Source organism: Dipodomys merriami, unplaced genomic scaffold (genome assembly GCF_024711535.1).
Source record: "Dipodomys merriami isolate MVZ:Mamm:240054 unplaced genomic scaffold, mDipMer1.0.p SCAF_3, whole genome shotgun sequence".
In the NCBI taxonomy this organism is placed as follows: Eukaryota; Metazoa; Chordata; class Mammalia; order Rodentia; family Heteromyidae; genus Dipodomys; species Dipodomys merriami.
Genome location: NW_027204492.1, coordinates 107,556,790 through 107,575,177, shown reverse-complemented (window position 1 = coordinate 107,575,177; position 18,388 = coordinate 107,556,790). Strand labels below are relative to the sequence as shown.

General features: G+C 38.1%; 1 protein-coding gene across 1 annotated transcript in view; it reads left to right on the top strand.

The window, feature by feature from the left end:
• Positions 1 to 5,299, top strand: part of Phex (phosphate regulating endopeptidase X-linked) — a 210,286-nt gene extending 204,987 nt beyond the window's left edge. Inside the window, exon 22 of the mRNA XM_070040718.1 lies at positions 1,833 to 5,299. Coding sequence (XP_069896819.1) covers positions 1,833 to 1,935 — 103 coding nt within the window. The 3' untranslated portion in view covers positions 1,936 to 5,299. The remainder of the gene's footprint in view (positions 1 to 1,832) is intronic.
• Positions 5,300 to 18,388: the final 13,089 nt, after the last annotated feature.

Below are 18,388 nucleotides of genomic sequence, written 5' to 3'. Positions count from 1 at the left end.
CATATACCTAGGTATCTTTACATTTCATATTTAAATGAATCCATTAGCAAACTGAAGAAAGTCATGTAAAATTTCTTCTATATTTAAGTCTTATTCCTTCAGCTTTTTCTATGCTTCAAAATTGTCTATAAATTACCCAGTAGCATAAAAATCTAATCACTGTGTTGGAAAGTCTCCCCCACTGTGCTAAACCCTCATGAAGGCCGACAGTTTCTAATGTACTAAAATGTGCACCCACTGACAAATAGCACAGACGAAACTACACAGTATATTAATTACTCCATGGATAAGCTTTAGAAACAAAATTCTTTTTACTAACTAGTTGCTTATAATGTTGGATGGTAGCTGGTGATTTGCAGAATATGCTTACTAATTATCAACTATATTCTATCTTTAGCAGTTGCCTAAGGTGAATTACACTCTGAGCTCTCCATATATATATATGTATATATATATATACATATATATATATATATATACATATATATATATATCTCCCAGCTAAAGCACAAGAAGTTATGAAGTTTTGTTGAATATGTGCTATACATTCATTCTGATGCCCTTAGGGAAGAAAAAGTGACTGGGAGTGCTGAATTTCTAGTCAACCCTTTGACTGTGTAGTTGAGTAAGAAATAGATGAGTAGGTAGGTATTTTTTTGCCTCATATATTACTGATTTCTGTAGTAACTGTAGATTTTGAGTGCAGGGCAAATAATATAATGCAATTATGCAATCAAAATGCTGGGTAAGGGATTCATAGTCTTTACTGTAGTCAGGAACTTTCAAGAAAACAAGATTCTGGAGCTAAAATCCGGTGAAAAATTATTCATCTATAACAACTCCAACTATTTATTATTATTCATTATTCGATTGTTTCACACACTAAATTCTAGGTAAATGTGAGCCTCCAGACCAAATAGGAATGTAGACAAAGTGTTTTGTAGACTGAATGAATTCTTCAATGATAGTTAGAAATGCAGGAACATGAAAGACTCTTAGAGGCATTATAGGGAGTAAAAGAAATCAAAGACAAAAACACTGCATACTGTGGATTGAGTTCATAGGAAGTTCAAAAGCAGTCAAAACTATGGAGATAGAGATTATAACAGTAATTATTTTTGGAGATACTCTTGGTAAGGGATATAAGTAAACCTTCAGAATGGATATGCGTGTGCCTTGATCTGAGTAGTACTAACATGGCCACCTATCGAAAAATTAGCAGTGTGTGCATTTAATACTTACACACCTTATGGCAGTAATACTTTCCATGATAAGCAATATTTTTGTGCTAGTCCTGGACCTCAAACTCAGGGCTTAGGCACTATCCCTGAACTTTTTTTTTTTTTTTGCTCAAAGCTAGAGTTCTATTACTTGAGCCACAGTTCTACTTCTGGCATTTTTGATGCTTAATTGGTGATAAAGTTCTCATGTGCTTTCCTGCCTGGGAAGGCTTCAACTGTGATCCTTAGATCTCAGCTTCTTGAGTTGCTAGGATTACAGGTATGAGTCACTGGTGGCCAGTAAAAGTAATTTTTTAAATTAGGAAAACTAAGTATTGGACATGATACAGTTTTATAGGAATCTAAAGAATGTAAGAAAAGTAATTAGGATGATTGCCTGGCATTGAGGAGATAGTGATTCTAGTCTCAGTGCTATTAATTTCTTGGGAAGTTTACTTACTGATTTTAGGCTTTATTTGTCTCTTTTGTAAAAGGATTGAATGAGTGAAACGCAATTCAAACCACATACTGTTTAACTATTTCATCCAGAATCTGTTCATCTGTTAAGAATTCATTGATATGTACTTTATTGTATCTTTTTTTTCCTCCCAGGGTCAATGGTGCTGTTAGTAACTTTGAAGAATTCCAGAAAGCTTTTAACTGTCCACCTAATTCCACAATGAACAGAGGCATGGAATCCTGCCGACTCTGGTAGTTGGATGCTGCTTTCTGCTGTCCAGAGAGAACAGCAAAGTGTCAACAGAAGTGGCACTAAACACTCATCGCCCACTGCTTTAGGCCTACATTCCCCTGAGGGGTTTTTTATTTTTAATATGTTTTTGTTATTTGAGGAGATGACCTGCCCCATTCTAAACTATCTGTTCGGGGTCGTAAGGCTTAGAACAGGGAAGGAATATAAAATATGAACCAAGGATGTTTCTCTAAAAACAAAAACCAAACCAACAAAAGCAAATCCCTAGGCTACTTTTGTCAAAAGAAAAAACATTCTCTGCTCATATTGCTATTGCCCATTGTCGTGTGTTAGCCACAGCTGAGTGGTACATGCCATCTCATTCTATAGCTTTGTGGGGAGCTTAAGTCAAATGTACCCATAAAAAAAGGAGCAGTCTATTACAATGAAGAAGATGTGTGTACGGATGCCTTCAAGGCCTTGTAATTCCTTGGAATGCGGTGCCAGAGTCTGTAGAGGACATTCCCTGATATTTAACGCTAAGGTAGTTCCATGAGAAATAGGTTGTATTTCCATTTTATAGTTTTTAATGAAGTTAATGCCTTCAGTTTTGTAGTCTATTGAAATGAAATCATACTTCACAGCTAACACCTGATATTGCTGAGTAGCCTCTTTAGGCCAGCATGAACAAAGATGTCAGAAAGTCTACTAGGTAGTTGCAATAGTCTTAAAAACTCCAGCTCATACAGCAGTGGAAAACCTAGGAATTGAAAATCTCCCAAATCTTACTGAGCCTGCATGCCTCTCAATGATCATCCATCTGCTGGGCACAGTTCTTAGGCCCCATTTATGGTTATTTCAGTATCCTCACCTGTGTGCATCTCTTAGCTCAGAAATAAGTCCACAGTGAGAGGGAGGGGTTTCCAGTTCTGCAGAAGGAACACATGACTTTTGTTTTCCTTTAGCACAGAGGGATAAACAAGACATTGAGGACCAAGCAGAATGACCTTCCTTTATAGCTTAATGTTACCTCTCATTAAAAGAAAGACTTTTCAACAATTTCCTTTTAAAAAATACTTACTGTAAAGGTGATGAACAGGGAGGTTACAGTTCCATAAGTAAGGTAATGAGTGCATTTCCTTTTAAACACTGTTACCCCTTCTCTCACTTAACAATTTCTTGATTGAAGATATTTAAAGATAGATAGATGCAACTTAAAATGTACAGAACTAAAACACATCATTTTTACTGTTCAGGTTTTCTAAATAGACTTGAGAAAGAGCAGTATTAGGTTTTTGATCCTCAGAATATTATCCTTTTAAGTAAATGCCTCTCTCTTGTCCAAAATGGTAATGGTATTAAAGTGGTTACCTGGTATTTCTTGCTTTTTAATACAGGCATCCTTCCACCTTCATCACATTAGTCATTGCTCAGGAGGTGCTGGGTTAAGTGGGCCAATAGAAAAATCTTTAAAGCAAAATGCCAAATTCAGACTAACCACAGGAAGTCATTTTGCATCTTTGTGACTTGTCATCCTTTTGGAGAAAATGTAAGTGCGTGCCTTGTCCTTCTGTAACCATGGGAACTTCTGAAGGGAGAAGAATGGCGGGACACCATCATGAGGAAAACAATTACACTGCATTAGTCAGAAGAGAGTGATTTGCCCCTTGACTTCCTCCTCTCTGAATGGATACACTTCTGAAGGGCAGCTACCTTTTCTTCCTCTTAACCATGGCTTAACGTGACCTTTGTTTGTATCTGAAACACAAGCAGTATTATGTCAGTGGTGCCAGAAACGTATGTGCCATTTCTCTAGAGTAAGCATTCGGATTTGTTTTAGACCTACAAGATAATCCTTGTTTTATTCCTGCACTTGGCCCACTTAAAAGGAGTTGAGGTTTGTCATACTTACATGAATTGCATTTTTCTTCGACATTTCCTTTTGTAAGTTCTAAATAAACACATTCCTGCAGGACAGAGAAAGTGTTTGATAAAAGCATACAATTATCTTTTTGGAAATTGGATTGTTGAGTCAGGAAAAGTGGTTGGTGATCAGCTGGGGTTCTCGCAATTTCTAGAGAACTGGGCTACCTTGCCTTGAGTAACGTTATTTGATGTAATCTAGTTGTATTGAAAGTTGCAGTTAGGATGGCCATTATTTGAAACCCAAAGTATCAATACAAACTCAGCCCTATGAGCTAGAACACATTTCTAGAAGGATGAGATTTCCAAATGTTTCTGTTTAACTCTTCACATTGCAATCTTGTCATTTTCTTCAAAACAGATTGCTAAAAATAAAATGAGAGAGAGACATTGATTAAGTGGTGAAGGGAGGAAGATCAGAGGCAACTGGAAGAGAATGAAAAAAATAGAGAAAAGCTGGCCTAAGGCTCTGAAAAGAAGACAGGTTTTTGACCATTCTCCCTCAGCATATCTAGTGGAGGAGTGCCATAAAGTTTTCACAAAAATAATTATGGTAAATTAAAAGGAAATTAAATATTGGGTCTCAGATTAAGGCTGCAATAACATACTTCTCTGACTCATACAGCTGTTCTGCCAGTCAACTATTGTCTGAGCATTGAAAAGAGGTGAGTGTGTGTGTGTGTGTGTGTGTGTGTGTGTGTGTGTGTGTGTGTGTGTGTGTGTGTGTGTGTGTGTGTGAAATTCTCTTGGGTAGTCAAGGTTTTTGTGTATATAGAACAATATTTTTCAGCCTTATCACTATTGCCCAAAGTTTGCTGAGTTCTTGTGCCAAGTGCTCAGCACTGGCCTCCAATTTCCCCCTTTTTTTATGAGATAGACTGGGACATGACTAATGCAAGCTCAGGATTCGTAAATTACCCTGAGGTTTATTTAGTGCCTTACCTCAATGGAGCTTAAAGCATAGCACATAAATTTTATCTTATTTAGCCCTGGAGCATCACTAAGAAGGAGCTAGGAACTATGACTTGCCAGACAGGTTATGCTCATGCCAGAGAAATGGATAGGCTTGAAAATTGCTTGTCAAGTATCTCAGAGTCAGGATAGACAGAGTCTTTGTGCTTTGGGCTACTGACCTTCAGATTAACCTTTATTCCTTAGGTTACCCTATTTCTTAGTATATTTACTCAGTATTTTATAATCACCTGGCATTTGTTAGCTATCTTACTTGATATTTTAAACATTGTCTCAGTTGCACCTTGAATTATGGGAGAATATGTGATGGTTGCATCCAACAACATTGTCTTCACCAGTGGCTGTGCCCCACTGGTTTGATAAAAGATACTATTGTATAATGTATTCTTTTTAAAATCTAAATGGTCATTGTTATGAGACTAGTTTGGTTGTATTTTCTCTCCCTATTTGTGAAACAACGAGAGCAATGATTTTAAGGACAATAAAAGTTGGATTGAAGAATTTCTGTCTCTTCCTTATTGAAAAATGATTGAAATCTCTTGCATCTATTGTCATTCCGCTCCAGTTTGGAAAATATTTGCCCAAAACTTACACATACAAAACCCTGTAGTAGACTAGCTTTCTTGATGGCTAGTTTATATTATCCACCTAAACATAGATGGTTTAGTGATTTCAATGGAATGGTTACTCAGCTACTCTGTGATAAATAAATGACTGGATGCAGTAACTTTCTCCATAGCCAATGCAATGTTTACAAGGTGGTCATTTTATTTTCTTCCAGAACATAAGACAACAGATGTGGTTTATTGCCTTTGCAACAATATTCCTACTCAGGAAAAAAATATGCCTTTGAGAAAATTCTCTACCATACTATGACCGATACAGAAGTGGCAATGATCATTGCTCTCAAAGCTCAAACAATTCTCTCTGTGCCCTCACCATTCTTTTAACTATACAGTCATTCAATAATGTCTTTTTTTGCAACAATGATTTTTGTGCCACAAAAGGTGGGTAATATAAAGTCTCTGGCTTCAACAAACACTCTAGTTGAACATGGGAGATGAATATGTAAATGGGTATAATTATAGTGCTGAGTGGTGTAGAGGAATATGTGGTGATACATATGCATATTAGTGTATAAGTGTATTGGAGAGCAATTTGGGGCACTGGAAAAGAATTATTGAACTAAGATTCCAGTAAATTCCTTTGACTAGGTACCCTAATTCATTTTCAGTGTGCTTTTGTTTTTGAATGGCTATGGCTCTCTGGGGTAGCTACACATATGTTAATAGAATATCTTTGCCCAATGTACTTTCAGAGCCTGGAATTGCCTAGTGACAATGATTGAGTGGCACAGAATTCTCAGAGCTTGACCACCCTGATTGAGTCTACCCAAATGTATAGGCATACTATGGAATTCCTAAGTTCTCTATGGAGCTTGTTGCAGTTAGACAGGAAGTACAAGAAAAATCCTTTCTTGATCATTTCAAATACTTTCTGACACTGATATAGTCTAAGATCTGGAAAAGTACTGATTTTCAGAGTCATAGGCCATCCCATTGTTTAAGATCATAAGAAATAGACATCAGATGATTCAGAGCTAGTGGGTAATGAATGAGTTGTTGAGTATAACCTGGTGATGATCCTCTTGAACAGTTTAGTTTCTGCATTTTTAGTTTCTAAGCTTATTCATGAAATAAGAATTTGTGTGTGTGTGTGTGTGTGTGTGTGTGTGTGTGTGTGTGTGTGTGTGTGTATGTGTGTGTGTAGAGTAGTGGCAGAAAGAAAAATGAATAAAATGAGAGTTTATGAATGATCTCTGAGATATGGATAGGAAGCATAGAATGTAGGAGAATGGAGACAAGAATTTCAGAATCTTAAAAAATAAAAAAATAGAGAAAAAAAGAATTTCAGAATCTTTCTATTGTCTATGTGATTTAGATTTTATGAGATCCAAGAGGTATTGAGGTTGTTTAGATTTTCAAGTATATATCTAAGCAGATCTAATAAAAATTTGAAGAACACTAATGTTTCCAATTAGCTCAAGTTATTTACATGTCCCTAAAGTTCACTTGATTTCTTTCTTTTTTTTAAAAAATTTTTTATTGTCAAGGTGCTGTACAGAGGGGTTACAGTTACATAAGTAAGGTAATGAGTACATTTCTTGTCAAACTTGTTACCCCTTCCCTCATTTTTCTTCTACTTTCCCTCCCCTCAAGTTGTACAGATCATGTCTAACATATTGTCTTGTGAGTTTTGCTGTTGCATTGGTTCCCCCTTGTCCTTTGTCTCACCATTCTGTTGTTCTTCTTCCCTTCCCTAATTCGGATAAATGTATATACAATACCAGGGCACCAAAATCAAATACAGTGACAACAGGGGTATACCATAGGGGGACTCACTTGATTTCTTTTTTTTAAGTTTAGATTTGAACTAATGTCTTTAATTTTTTGTAATGTTTTTATATGATTTTTATTGTAAAAATACTGTACAGCAGGGTTACAGTTACATGAGTAAGGTAATGAGTCCATTTCCTATCAAGCATTGTTACCTCCTCCTTTGTTTTTCCCCTACCATCCCTTCCCTCCCACCTCCACAAGTACACTCCCTCCCCCCTGCCTCGCCTAAATTGTAAAGTTTGTTTTTCAACATGGGGTCTTGTGTATCTCATTGTTAGAATGGGTCAACCTGTATCCCTATTTAAACATTTTGTTTTTTCCCTTCCCCTCCCCAAATTAGCAAAGTGTATATACAAGTTGATTTCTTCGTAAAGCCATACTAGATATAGAAACAGACACTATCATTGGGTTAGAGCGATTTAAGTTTTAAGTTTTCTCATTGCATACTTAATGGGTATTAGTGATCAGTGTACTTCCTTCCTCCTGGTGATTTGGGGACCCAGGTTCCTTCCATATTGGTATTTTACCATTTTCAACACACGTTTGAATACATACTCATCAACAATAAACTGATGAATGAGAAATGGCCTGGGAGCAGTCTACATTACTCCTATTTTAATCCACTGGCTGGAACTCAGTCATATGGCCAAATCTAACCACAGGGAAGGCTAGGTCACATAGTACTGCCATGTTCTCAGAGAGAGGAAATGGGTTGGACCTTCAGCTAGCATTTCTAGCTACCTTTTTCTAAAGTGAAATCGAGGGTAGTAACTTTGAGCTCTTCTGAATTTAGAAAATTGCTTTTGAGCACAGCACAATGAAAATTGAAATGGCATTGGTAGCCTGCAGTTTATTCTGTAGGAGTCTTTTTAATTAACAGCTTAATTGGATAATTTAATCCCCTTTAGAATTGGAGATATGAAAATGAAAATGAGATACTCCCCGTGATCTGACAATACCATTCTTTAATAAACACACCAAAGTGAGCCCGGAAATGAGCATCACAAAAGCATTACAATAATTTGTGATCAGTGAAAGAAAACCTGATCTATAATTTTAATTATTTCTAATTGGTTTAGATACATGTTTCATTTGAATGTGTATTTTGTTTTGTTAATTGGCTCAATTAAGGTAACTGAATATAAGAATCTATGGCTACAATGTGGATTTTTATATGATGTAAGCATTTAAAATAGATCCATTGAGAAAGTCAATAAAATATCCTATGAAATAAAATACTGAAAGAAAGTAGAATCTCTTCTAGTATGTTTTGAGAATTTATATTAAGGTTGTTTCTATATCTCCATTGATTACCAAATGTAAAATGCTATTCACCCTATTCTTGTTTTATGCTTTCCCCACTTGCGGAGTAAGTCCAGGTTCAGATTCTAAGCAACAAAGGTGAGTGCTCATGTCCATGTCACAAAAGTAGTGTTCTAATTATTCAGACTCAACTTTACAGAGAAAGAAGTGAATAATTAGGTTAAAATTTCTGCTCCCTAAAATACTGAGTATTACATACATTGCCAATTCCTAAAGATGTCCTAGACAGCAAGAGAAGTGCAGTTTACCACATAGAAAGTTCCTTGTGTTCCTCTCCAAGTTGATTTAGAAGTCTGTGGAATCAGTGGCTAGATAACAGTCAAACAACTCACCCACTCCAGTGATATTTGAAGAATAGTCAAAGTAGTCCTGAATAGACTTATTCCAAAATTGGCCAGATTTTCAATGGTCATTGCTTAATGAATCTTTTGCCCAACGGAGATGATGATGATGATGATGGTGATGATGATGATGGTGATGAAAACAGCTTCTGTTTGTTGACATACTATGTCCTGGGCACTCTGCTAGGCCTTACCTGCATTGTAGTCAGTCATTATAACCATCATGCAATAGTTGTTGTTATTCCCACTGAGCAGGTGAGGAACATTGGTGGGACTTGCCCGGACTTCTTTAGTAATTGGAGAACCAGAAATAAGATCGTGTCTGTCAGACTACAGAGCTTATTCTTCAATAGTTTCCCAGACATTGGTCAGAGTTCACAAACATGTTTTTGAATTGTGACTTACTAGATGTTTTAAGTTATGCCTCTATAGTAATCTGTTAGAAAAGAATGGAATCAATGTATAGGAATTTATACTTGTGGGAGTTTCATCTTGAGTCCTTTAGAAAGAATTCCAGAACTTCCTCTTCACCGATAATGCTGGCTACCATTTATTGAGGATGTACGATGTGCCAAATATGCACTAAATGCCTTCTTGTATTACCTAGTTTAACTATAACAGTGACTTGGATACCTATTATTATCATTTTACAGGTAAGGAAACCAAGGTTTGGAGAGGCTAATAACTTGCCCATGACCATTTAACTAATTGAGTAGAAGTGATGGGTTTGAATCCAGTTTAGACCAGATGTTCCTCTAGGCAAAGGTAACTATGGTGACCTCAGAGCCTGAATTTCCTGTCTGGGATCCCCTCAGTTCAATTAGCAGACTTCCTGTGTTTAGCCCCATGATGTCCTCAATCCTTCTCCTGAAACCTGAAAATCTCTAGGTGACTTTCTCCAGGGAACAAAACCTTTATGATATAGTCTGTGGTCATTTAAGACTTTCCAAGCAATCACATTGTTGTTGTTGTATTTTCTGCCAGTCCTGGGGCTTGAACTCAGAGCCTGGGTGCTGTCTCTGAGCCTCTTGGTGCTCAAGACTAACATTCTACCACTTTGAGCCAAAGTGCCACTTCTGGTTTTTGAGTGGTTAATTGGAGTAGAGAGTCTCATGGGGACTTTTCTGCCGGAGCTGGCTTCAATCCTTGAATCTCAGCCTCCTGAGTAGCTAGTACTACAGGTGTGAGCCACCAGCACCCGGCTTCACATTGTTTTAAACCCTTTCATATCTTCTGACAATTGCTATTACCTATAGCTTCCAAGTTCTGGTCCCTAGTATTGTATATGGTATTTTAGCTTGTTTCTAATTATTTTGTCCATGTGGGATTATACGTTTGAGAAACGTGTTTTACTATCATATTTGTGTGTGAGAGAGTAGTTCACTGATTCTTCTACATTTAATTGGAAATCTGTTTTGCTTTTTAATGGGAAAAGAAAATAATTTATTTTTTTGGAAAACATGCTGCTATAGACAATGTTATTGTCTCTACCCAGCAATGTCTGTAACTAAAGAGTCTAAAGCTGTCTTTAAATTGTTGAGTAATAGGGATTGTATTTTATGCAGAAGCCAATCCTATTTTTTCCTATTTGAATAATACAAATATACGTTAACATTTAGAATTTTCCGTCTCTCCTGAAGACATGTAATTCTACCCTTAGAGAATTCACTTCAGATGAGAAGAATGTATCTCTGTCCACCTCCCAAAGTTGCATAGGGATAAATCTAGGAGAATGCTGAAGTGGATTTCTCACAAATCCTCTAGAGAACATTTTTACTTATCAACAAGGGCCAACCTTAGCCCTTGGAGATCCACATTTCAACTCCCATTTGTGGGTGTGTGCACGTGCATGTGTGCGTGCATGCACACACAGAGACTCTGTTACAGATTGATTTTGAGCTAATGCACATACCTTATAGGGAAGAAATCAATCAAAAGCTTTTTTTAAAGCATAAATGGTTCTTTAGGAACTGAAAGCTCAGTGCTTCAATTTTATTGTTAAGCATCGAATAAAAGCCATTTTTAAAGCATTCAGCATATTAAAAGTACTCTACAAACCATAGTTGTCATAAATGCATTCCCTCATCTAAGTCCACTGGTGATATGTCTGAAGTGATATTTACTGGAGAATAAGGAAAAATCAACTGTCACTTAACGTCTGCCTACAAAACACGAGGCAGGGTGCTAGTTGCCGTATTGCATTTTGATTAATCTCAGATGTTTGTAGCTTTAATCCGAAACTTCGCACACACTATTACAATGATATTGTCATGCCTTTGCATGAAAATCCTTCAGGGCTCTTTTTCATTGAATTTACAATAAAATGCCAACAACATCCCCTGACCCAAATTTCCTGCATGACCCGCTGCTGCACTTCAGCTGTCACTTCTCAACTGCCTTTGTTGTAGTTTTCTGGGTCTTTGTTTTCTAACTTTACCAAGCTCTCTGTTGTCTTCTGCCTCAGGGTTGCTTCACCTGAAATCCTCTGCATATTTTTTCACAGAACGTTTATCGAAATCAAACCTTTGAACTGTACAGTCCAACATCTAACCTGGCTTACACCTTCCCAGATCAAACACAGCTGTTGGTTTTTTTCTTCTTCTCTCCCATTTTTCCATCCCCCCATTGATGCTATCTGAGAGAATGGATTCATTTTCTCTCCCCATTTAAAAAAAAGTAAAAGGCAGTGTTTAAGGTAAACAGACTAACTGTATTTGAACAGGAAAGGAAAGCCTGGAAAGAAAGTAGCTTTCCCTCTAGAGGGGGACCTAAACTGGAGACCCCCACCTTCCCCCCTCCCCCTGGGGTGGGGGGGAGAGGAAAGGGCACTGATTATATTATAGAACTCCTACTATATCATATCTTCTCCTCCTCTGGGTGTTGTGCTGATTGCTTGATGGTTTGGGAATGCGCTATTCTGGTTCTTTTTACTGGTACCTAGGGCATTGTGGGAAGAAGAATCATTTGAGAAGGAACCTGAGGCACTATAGCAACAAGAAATGCCACAATGAGACACATGTTATCTGCCAAGTGTTAGGTTTCTCCACCATGTTTTATAATGTTAAATGTATTTTCATTAACTAAACAAAGATTTTGAATCACTTGCCAGAAATTATTCTGTGGTTGGTAGTATAATGGTAAGAGGTCTACTTCCCAATTATTTAGTAATTTAAAAATTACTTAGAAATTCATAAGAAAAAAGCAAGTATGTAAATAAAAGTTTTTTCGTACTTTTTATTGTAAAAATGCTGTACAGAGGGGTTACAGTTACATGAGAAGGTAATGAGTACATTTCCTATTGACCATTTTTGCCTCTTCCTTTGTTTTCCCCTACCATCCCTTCCCTCCCACCTCCACAACTACCACCCTCCACCGGCTGAAGTTGTAAAGTTCATTTTCAACATAGTGTTTTGTACATCTCATTGTTACAATGCGCCAACCTGCCTCCTTATTTAAGCATTTTGTTTTTTCCCTTCCCCTCCCCAAATTAGAGAAGTGTATATACAAGATGCAGGGCACCGACATCAAGTACAGTATAAGTTTTAACAGTATAATATGTAATTGAATGGAGGCAGAGGGTTCATTGCAAACAAGATTGAATAAAAATATTTATATGTTTATAAATAAGTCAATAAATAAATAAACCATGCAATGAAAGTTATAATGTCATCAGCTATGACATCAAAATAATAAAAATGAATAAGAAAGAGAACCAATAGGAAATCAGGAAGATGACTGGAACTTGTTTATAAAAAATATCTAAACTACTCACCTATATGTGTAAAGGTGCTCAACTTCATTAGTCCTTAAAGTTTCTTTATTTGGATGCTACTCATGTTAATTATTGGTACACTTTAATTTTTTTATTGTAAAGTTGTTATACAGAGGGGTGACAGTTACATAAGTCAGGTAATGAGTACATTTCTTTTTGAACAGTGTCACTCCCTGCCTTGTTTCCTCTCAGTTTTCTCCCTCCCAACCCTGGTATACTTTTAATTAGGTATATTTCACCAAAAAAACCTTTAAAAAATTACCACTCAAATACAAGAAAGTTTAAGTTCTGCTTTTTTCCCTTCACAATAACTACTTTGACATTTTCTGAGGGAAATACTGAATATCAAACTATTTCACCAATTTCACCCTCGCTTCTAATTTGAACCCTTGTTTTGTCTATATTCCAAGATAATCCTACACTTGTTTTTGGAATGTAGGTAAGAGACTAGATTGAGTGTGGAGTCCAGACTAGGAAACTTCCTGGAAAAGATGACATTGGACTTGGACTTGAGTGAATTTTTTTTCAGAGTTAGGAATGAAGCCAAGGCCTTATACATTCTGGGCAAGTGCTCTATTACTGAGCTACACTCTCAGCCCTGAGTTTTATAACATGCATTGAAAGCAAGTTAGGGATAGGGTGAAGAGTTTCGGAGAGAAACACCAGGATTCTGGAAAACATAATGGTGTGGTGGGGGAAATAACCCAATGGGAAGAGCTGAGTATAGATTACTGAAGCTAGAGTTTAGAAAGGAGGCAAGAGGGGGATAGTGATAAGCAAGAGTTTGGCAGACGTAAGGCCGAGACAGGTCTTGATACATTATGATACTAAATTTGGCTTCAATCCTATGAACATCTGGGAACCATCGAACAATTTCATTCTTGGTGAATGATTATGTTTTGGTTAATGAAGTTAGCTGATGATGGTGTGAAGAAGACTTGGAAATGCATTAAACAAGCCTTGGGGACCAGGTAGGAGGCTTCTTCAGTAATCCATGGGAGATGTGCTATGGTGGTTGTCTCAGAGGGAGATTTGGGGGCAGTCATGCGAACTATCAAGACAGAACCCTTTTTAAAAGACTTGGTCATAGATGAGGTTGGAATTGAATGGATAGGTAGGCCTGGTGCTTTTTTTCTAGTAAAGATGTGGTAGCTAGAATCTCTACAGTGATGAATGCTGAAACACATCTAGCTTTCTTCCTTTCCCTCTTCAACATTTTTCTACAACTGTATATATCAAAGTGTTGTAATGAAAAAAGGAAACTTACAAAATACCTCCCTTTGTTTGTTGAAATGAAGACCCAATGACACAACTCTGTAGTTTTGTAGTGGAAGATTGTGAAGATCATCTTATGCACTAGATTATTAGTTCCTTGAGTTTGCCAAATCAATCGATGGAGAGGACGAAAGTAATTCACTTGACCTACTCTTTCTTAGTGCCTTTCTGGCAATAGAATGTATATTTGCCTATTACCATATAGAATATGTATAGGTGTTTGTATGATTTATTGAATATATCCAAAATATAGACTTCTATACATGTACACACATGCATGAGAAGCTTATGAAATTATGTAATGCCCATGAGATTTTAGATACAGAAATGATCAGGATATGTAACATATTTTTAATTAATTTTCCTTATGTTTTTAAGGGTTATGTTTGGGAGGGAGAGAATCCAGGCGATATTTTCCTTTACCTAAATTACCTCCTTCCTTTCAATTTTGGTTTTTACAAACAGGAACAGTGTATTAATCCATTCTAATTAAAACCCAGCCATGCAGCCCTTCAGTTAAAGAAACAATTTCGAGTCTGCCTAGGATATCATTTTGTCAGAAATTGCCTTTATGGCTTTTGGAATTATCACTATTACAGTGCTCTGGTGGCCACTGGGGCAATGGCTTCACTAAATGATTTTATTCTAAAAATATCAGGAATTGGCTAAGAGCCTTTGCTATGGGAAAGGGTTCAAAGCTCTTCGGTGGGGGCCTAACAAAGCATGGACATTTTTGTTCCTACAGTAGAAGAGGGTGGGTGTCTTGGAAGGGGCGACAAGGAAAGGCTCACTTCCTGGTGTCCATAGAATACCTCTGTGCCTTCCGGCTGCCGGAGGAGCTATGCTATTCTTAGCCATCTCCTGTGAAGGCAATTACACAAAACCCCTCTGAAACCCATTTCTGTACTTGTTCAAGAAATTCTTTTATCTTATGTAAAACCCTCATGCTGTAACTAAGCCCTTGGTGTGCCCTTGGCCAGATGGGAGGAGAGCCAGGTTTCCTCTCTCCAGCAGAGCTTTTCTGTACCTGAAAAGAATGATCTGATCATTGTGGCCCCCTTCTTTTCTGTTCTCCAGGCTCACCAAAAGTCATCTTTAGCTTTTCCCTTCTTGTTCTTGTCATTCCTTTCCCTTTAATTACTGTGAAACACTTTTCAGAAAGGGACCTAGTATTATGCAAAAAGCCCATCTGATCTTTTTCTATATTTGAGGGTAACAAGATAGATTTGAGCCGGTCTGGCAAAAGCAACAGGGAGATTGGAAGCAAGTGGTGCTTTTCCACCCACCTGGGGCATAGCTAGATACAATTGAGTCAAAGATCAGAAAACCAGGGTATGAGTGTAAAACCAAGGCCTCAGACCCAAGAAAGCAGCCTTAAAAAAATAAAGCCTGAGACCAAATGCCTCATCAGTCCCAAAGCCAAAGAAGAAACCAGTGGAATTGCTCAATGAGGAGAGTTGCTTTGAATTTTGGCTGGGAAGTGATTGAGCAGCTGCAGTGTTTTAAATAAATTCAGGTCTCGCTATCCTGTAGAGGAAAGGAGCAAGATGAAGAACTGACCAGTGGTAAGTTCAGTATATGGCTTTGATTACTTCGCCAGATCCCCTAAAAACCCCACCATGTCAGTAAACGTACAGGCCTTCTTCCTTCCAGTAGAGCAACACCAAACTTAGAAGGACATGGAGTAAGCAGATGTTTCCTAGGCCAAATGGTTTCTATGTAGCTGCCTTATGTGATAGTCTCTTGGGCTTGCAATTTGGAGTCTTCTTTCTTTCTCATCTCTCCATTGCCTTGGTTACCAAACTGTGACCTTCAATGTCTCCCACAAGCTCATTCCTTTTGGCTTCAATTTTCCCCAGTCGGATTTGAACAATCTCAGCAGTGAATTGTAAATTGCTTTCTAATAGGACTATTCAATTCTTGTCCCAGTTTCTCAATCTACCCCACACTCTGCTCTCATTGTGTTACTTCTTTATTCTATTAATTCAAATTGTGTAGAGGGATCAAGTTTATACTTCTCATTAGTCTATCCAGCCCTTCAACATTTGGCCCTAGATTGCCTTTCCCAACTTTGTCTCTCGTGGCTTCCTTTGAGCCCTCTACTGCGTCAAGCACCTGGTTCTTTCCACGTCTGTCTTTCCCCCGTTGCTCCTTTCACTTGGAAGGCCAGTTGTTTTCCTCTGACCATTTGAGGTCTTCTTTTAAAGATACAGATCTAGAGGCTAGTATTTATAATGTACCATGTGATTTTTTGTTTCTTTGTATGTTCTTCCCCCGTGGTATAACCCCTGTTGTCACTGTATTTGATTCTGGTGTCCTGCATCTTGTTTATACATTTTTCTAATTTGGGGAGGGGAAGGGAAATACCAAAATGCTGAAATAAGGATACAGGATGACCCGCTGTAAGAACGAGATGTACAAGACAGTATGTTGAAAACAAGCTTTACAACTTTGGGGGGTGGGGGGAGGGAGAATTTGTGGAGGTGGGAAGGGAGGGATGGTAGGGGAAAAACAAAGGAGGGGGTAACAATACTCAATAGGAAATGTACTAATTAACTTACTTTGTAACTCTAAGCCCTCTGTACAGTATCTTTGCAATAAAAAATATATATTAAAAATAAAAAATTTAAAAAAACACAAAAACTAGATTAATAAAATTTTTAAAAATGTCAAAACAAACAAACAAACAAACAAACAAAAAAAAAACAACAGATCCAGGGCCTGGGATGTAGCTCAGTGGTAGAGATATTTGCCCAGATGTGCTGGATCTTTCATGGGACTCAGCATTTTCTGTCCACTTCCCTACTTAAACCCTGTATGGTACTGGGCTGTTAACTGTTTGTTTTTTTGTCAGTCATGGGGGACTTGAACTCTGGGCCTGGGCCCTGTCCCTCAGCTCTTCAGCTCAAGGCAAGCGCTCTACCACTTGAACCACAGCACCACTTCCAGTTTTCTGTTGGTTAATTGGAGATAATAGTCTCATGGTTTTTCTTGCCTGGGCTAGCTTTGAACCAAGATCCTCAGATCTCAGCCTCCCAAGTAGCTAGGATTACAGGCGTGAGCCACCTGTGCCTGCCTGTTAACTGGTTTTATCTGTGTGTGTGTTGTTGACTTTTTGTGATTAGAGTTTTAAATACTTTGAGTGCAAAAGTATTATATATATTGTTTAAGTATTATATATATTGTTTAGAATTATATACTTAGCCAAGTATATAAGTATATAATTCTAAACAACTTTCCGTTGCCCCAAAGGCTTGGAGTTTGCGGTAGCTTCATGTAGGTATAATGCCATCATACAGTGGTGTTCAGGATTTTCCAAGATGATGATCCCTTTGTTATCTCCATTATCAAATAATTTGTATAATCAGTAAATGTGTTTATTCATAAATTAAACATTTTCAACACTGTAGTGACCAAAGCTTTTATGAAATTTGTTAATGCTATGCAACCAAGTTGTTTTTTTTTTTTCAGGTAAGGGGTAGGTTTATTCATCGTTCTGGCTGGCACCAGGCCATGTAGGCCCTCCATGTGGCTGGGAAAGAGAGCTGGGAAAGAGAGAGAGCTGGGAAAGAGCTAGAAAAGAGCTAGAACAAAGCTAGAAAAGAGAGCGTCTGGGCCTGGGCTAGGTCTTATCTAGGGTATGGGCAGAGAAAGGTGTGGCCACATCAAATTCAGATGTGACCTCAGGATGCAGATGTGACCTCTTCCAGGTATGCCAGTTGCCTAGGTAATGCCGGTACTGGATGGAGACTTTGCTGCGAGGAGGGTGGAGTCTGCTCGCCATCCAGGAGCGGACCTTACATTCCAGCCTTTTACTAATCATGAAATAGGGTGTGGATTCTCTCTGGCTACTTCCTGCTGACAAGGGTCGTTGACATTAGGAGTAAAAGGCTGGAATGTGGTCCCCTCTCAGAGAAGGCAGTGAGCAGCAGCTGTCCCTTGGTGGCGTTGAATCCTTAGATGAAGTCTGGAGAAGTCTCATGAGCATTGAGGGGCTAGAAAAAAAATACTAGAGAGCAAATAAATGGCAAGAGGAAGGACTTAGGGCTGGAAATGTTGGTAGAAATGTCCCTAGCTGCTTCTGACATCTGGCAACTAGGTAGAGAAGTCAGGTGACAAAGGCAAGAATATAAATTCCTGTTCAGTTAATAGGTAGACAGGTATAGACATTGGCTGGGCAAGCTTATTACTTCTACTGACCTCCCGGCTCTGGTTAATTTTGAAAGGGCAGGCACAAAGTTGCTGATTTGACATCATCTTACTCCTCTCCATGGTCCCTTGTTCCCTAGACTGGCTGAGTCTAGGTGCTCGTTGCTGGGATGGCTTGTCCCAGTTGGTATTCAAGAAGGTTTGAATTCAAAGCCTGGGCACTGTCCCTGAGCACTTCTGCTCAAGGCCAGCACTGAACCACTTTGAGTTATAGTACCACTTGCAGAGTTTGGCTGGTTAGAGATAAGAGTCTTGAGTGCAGC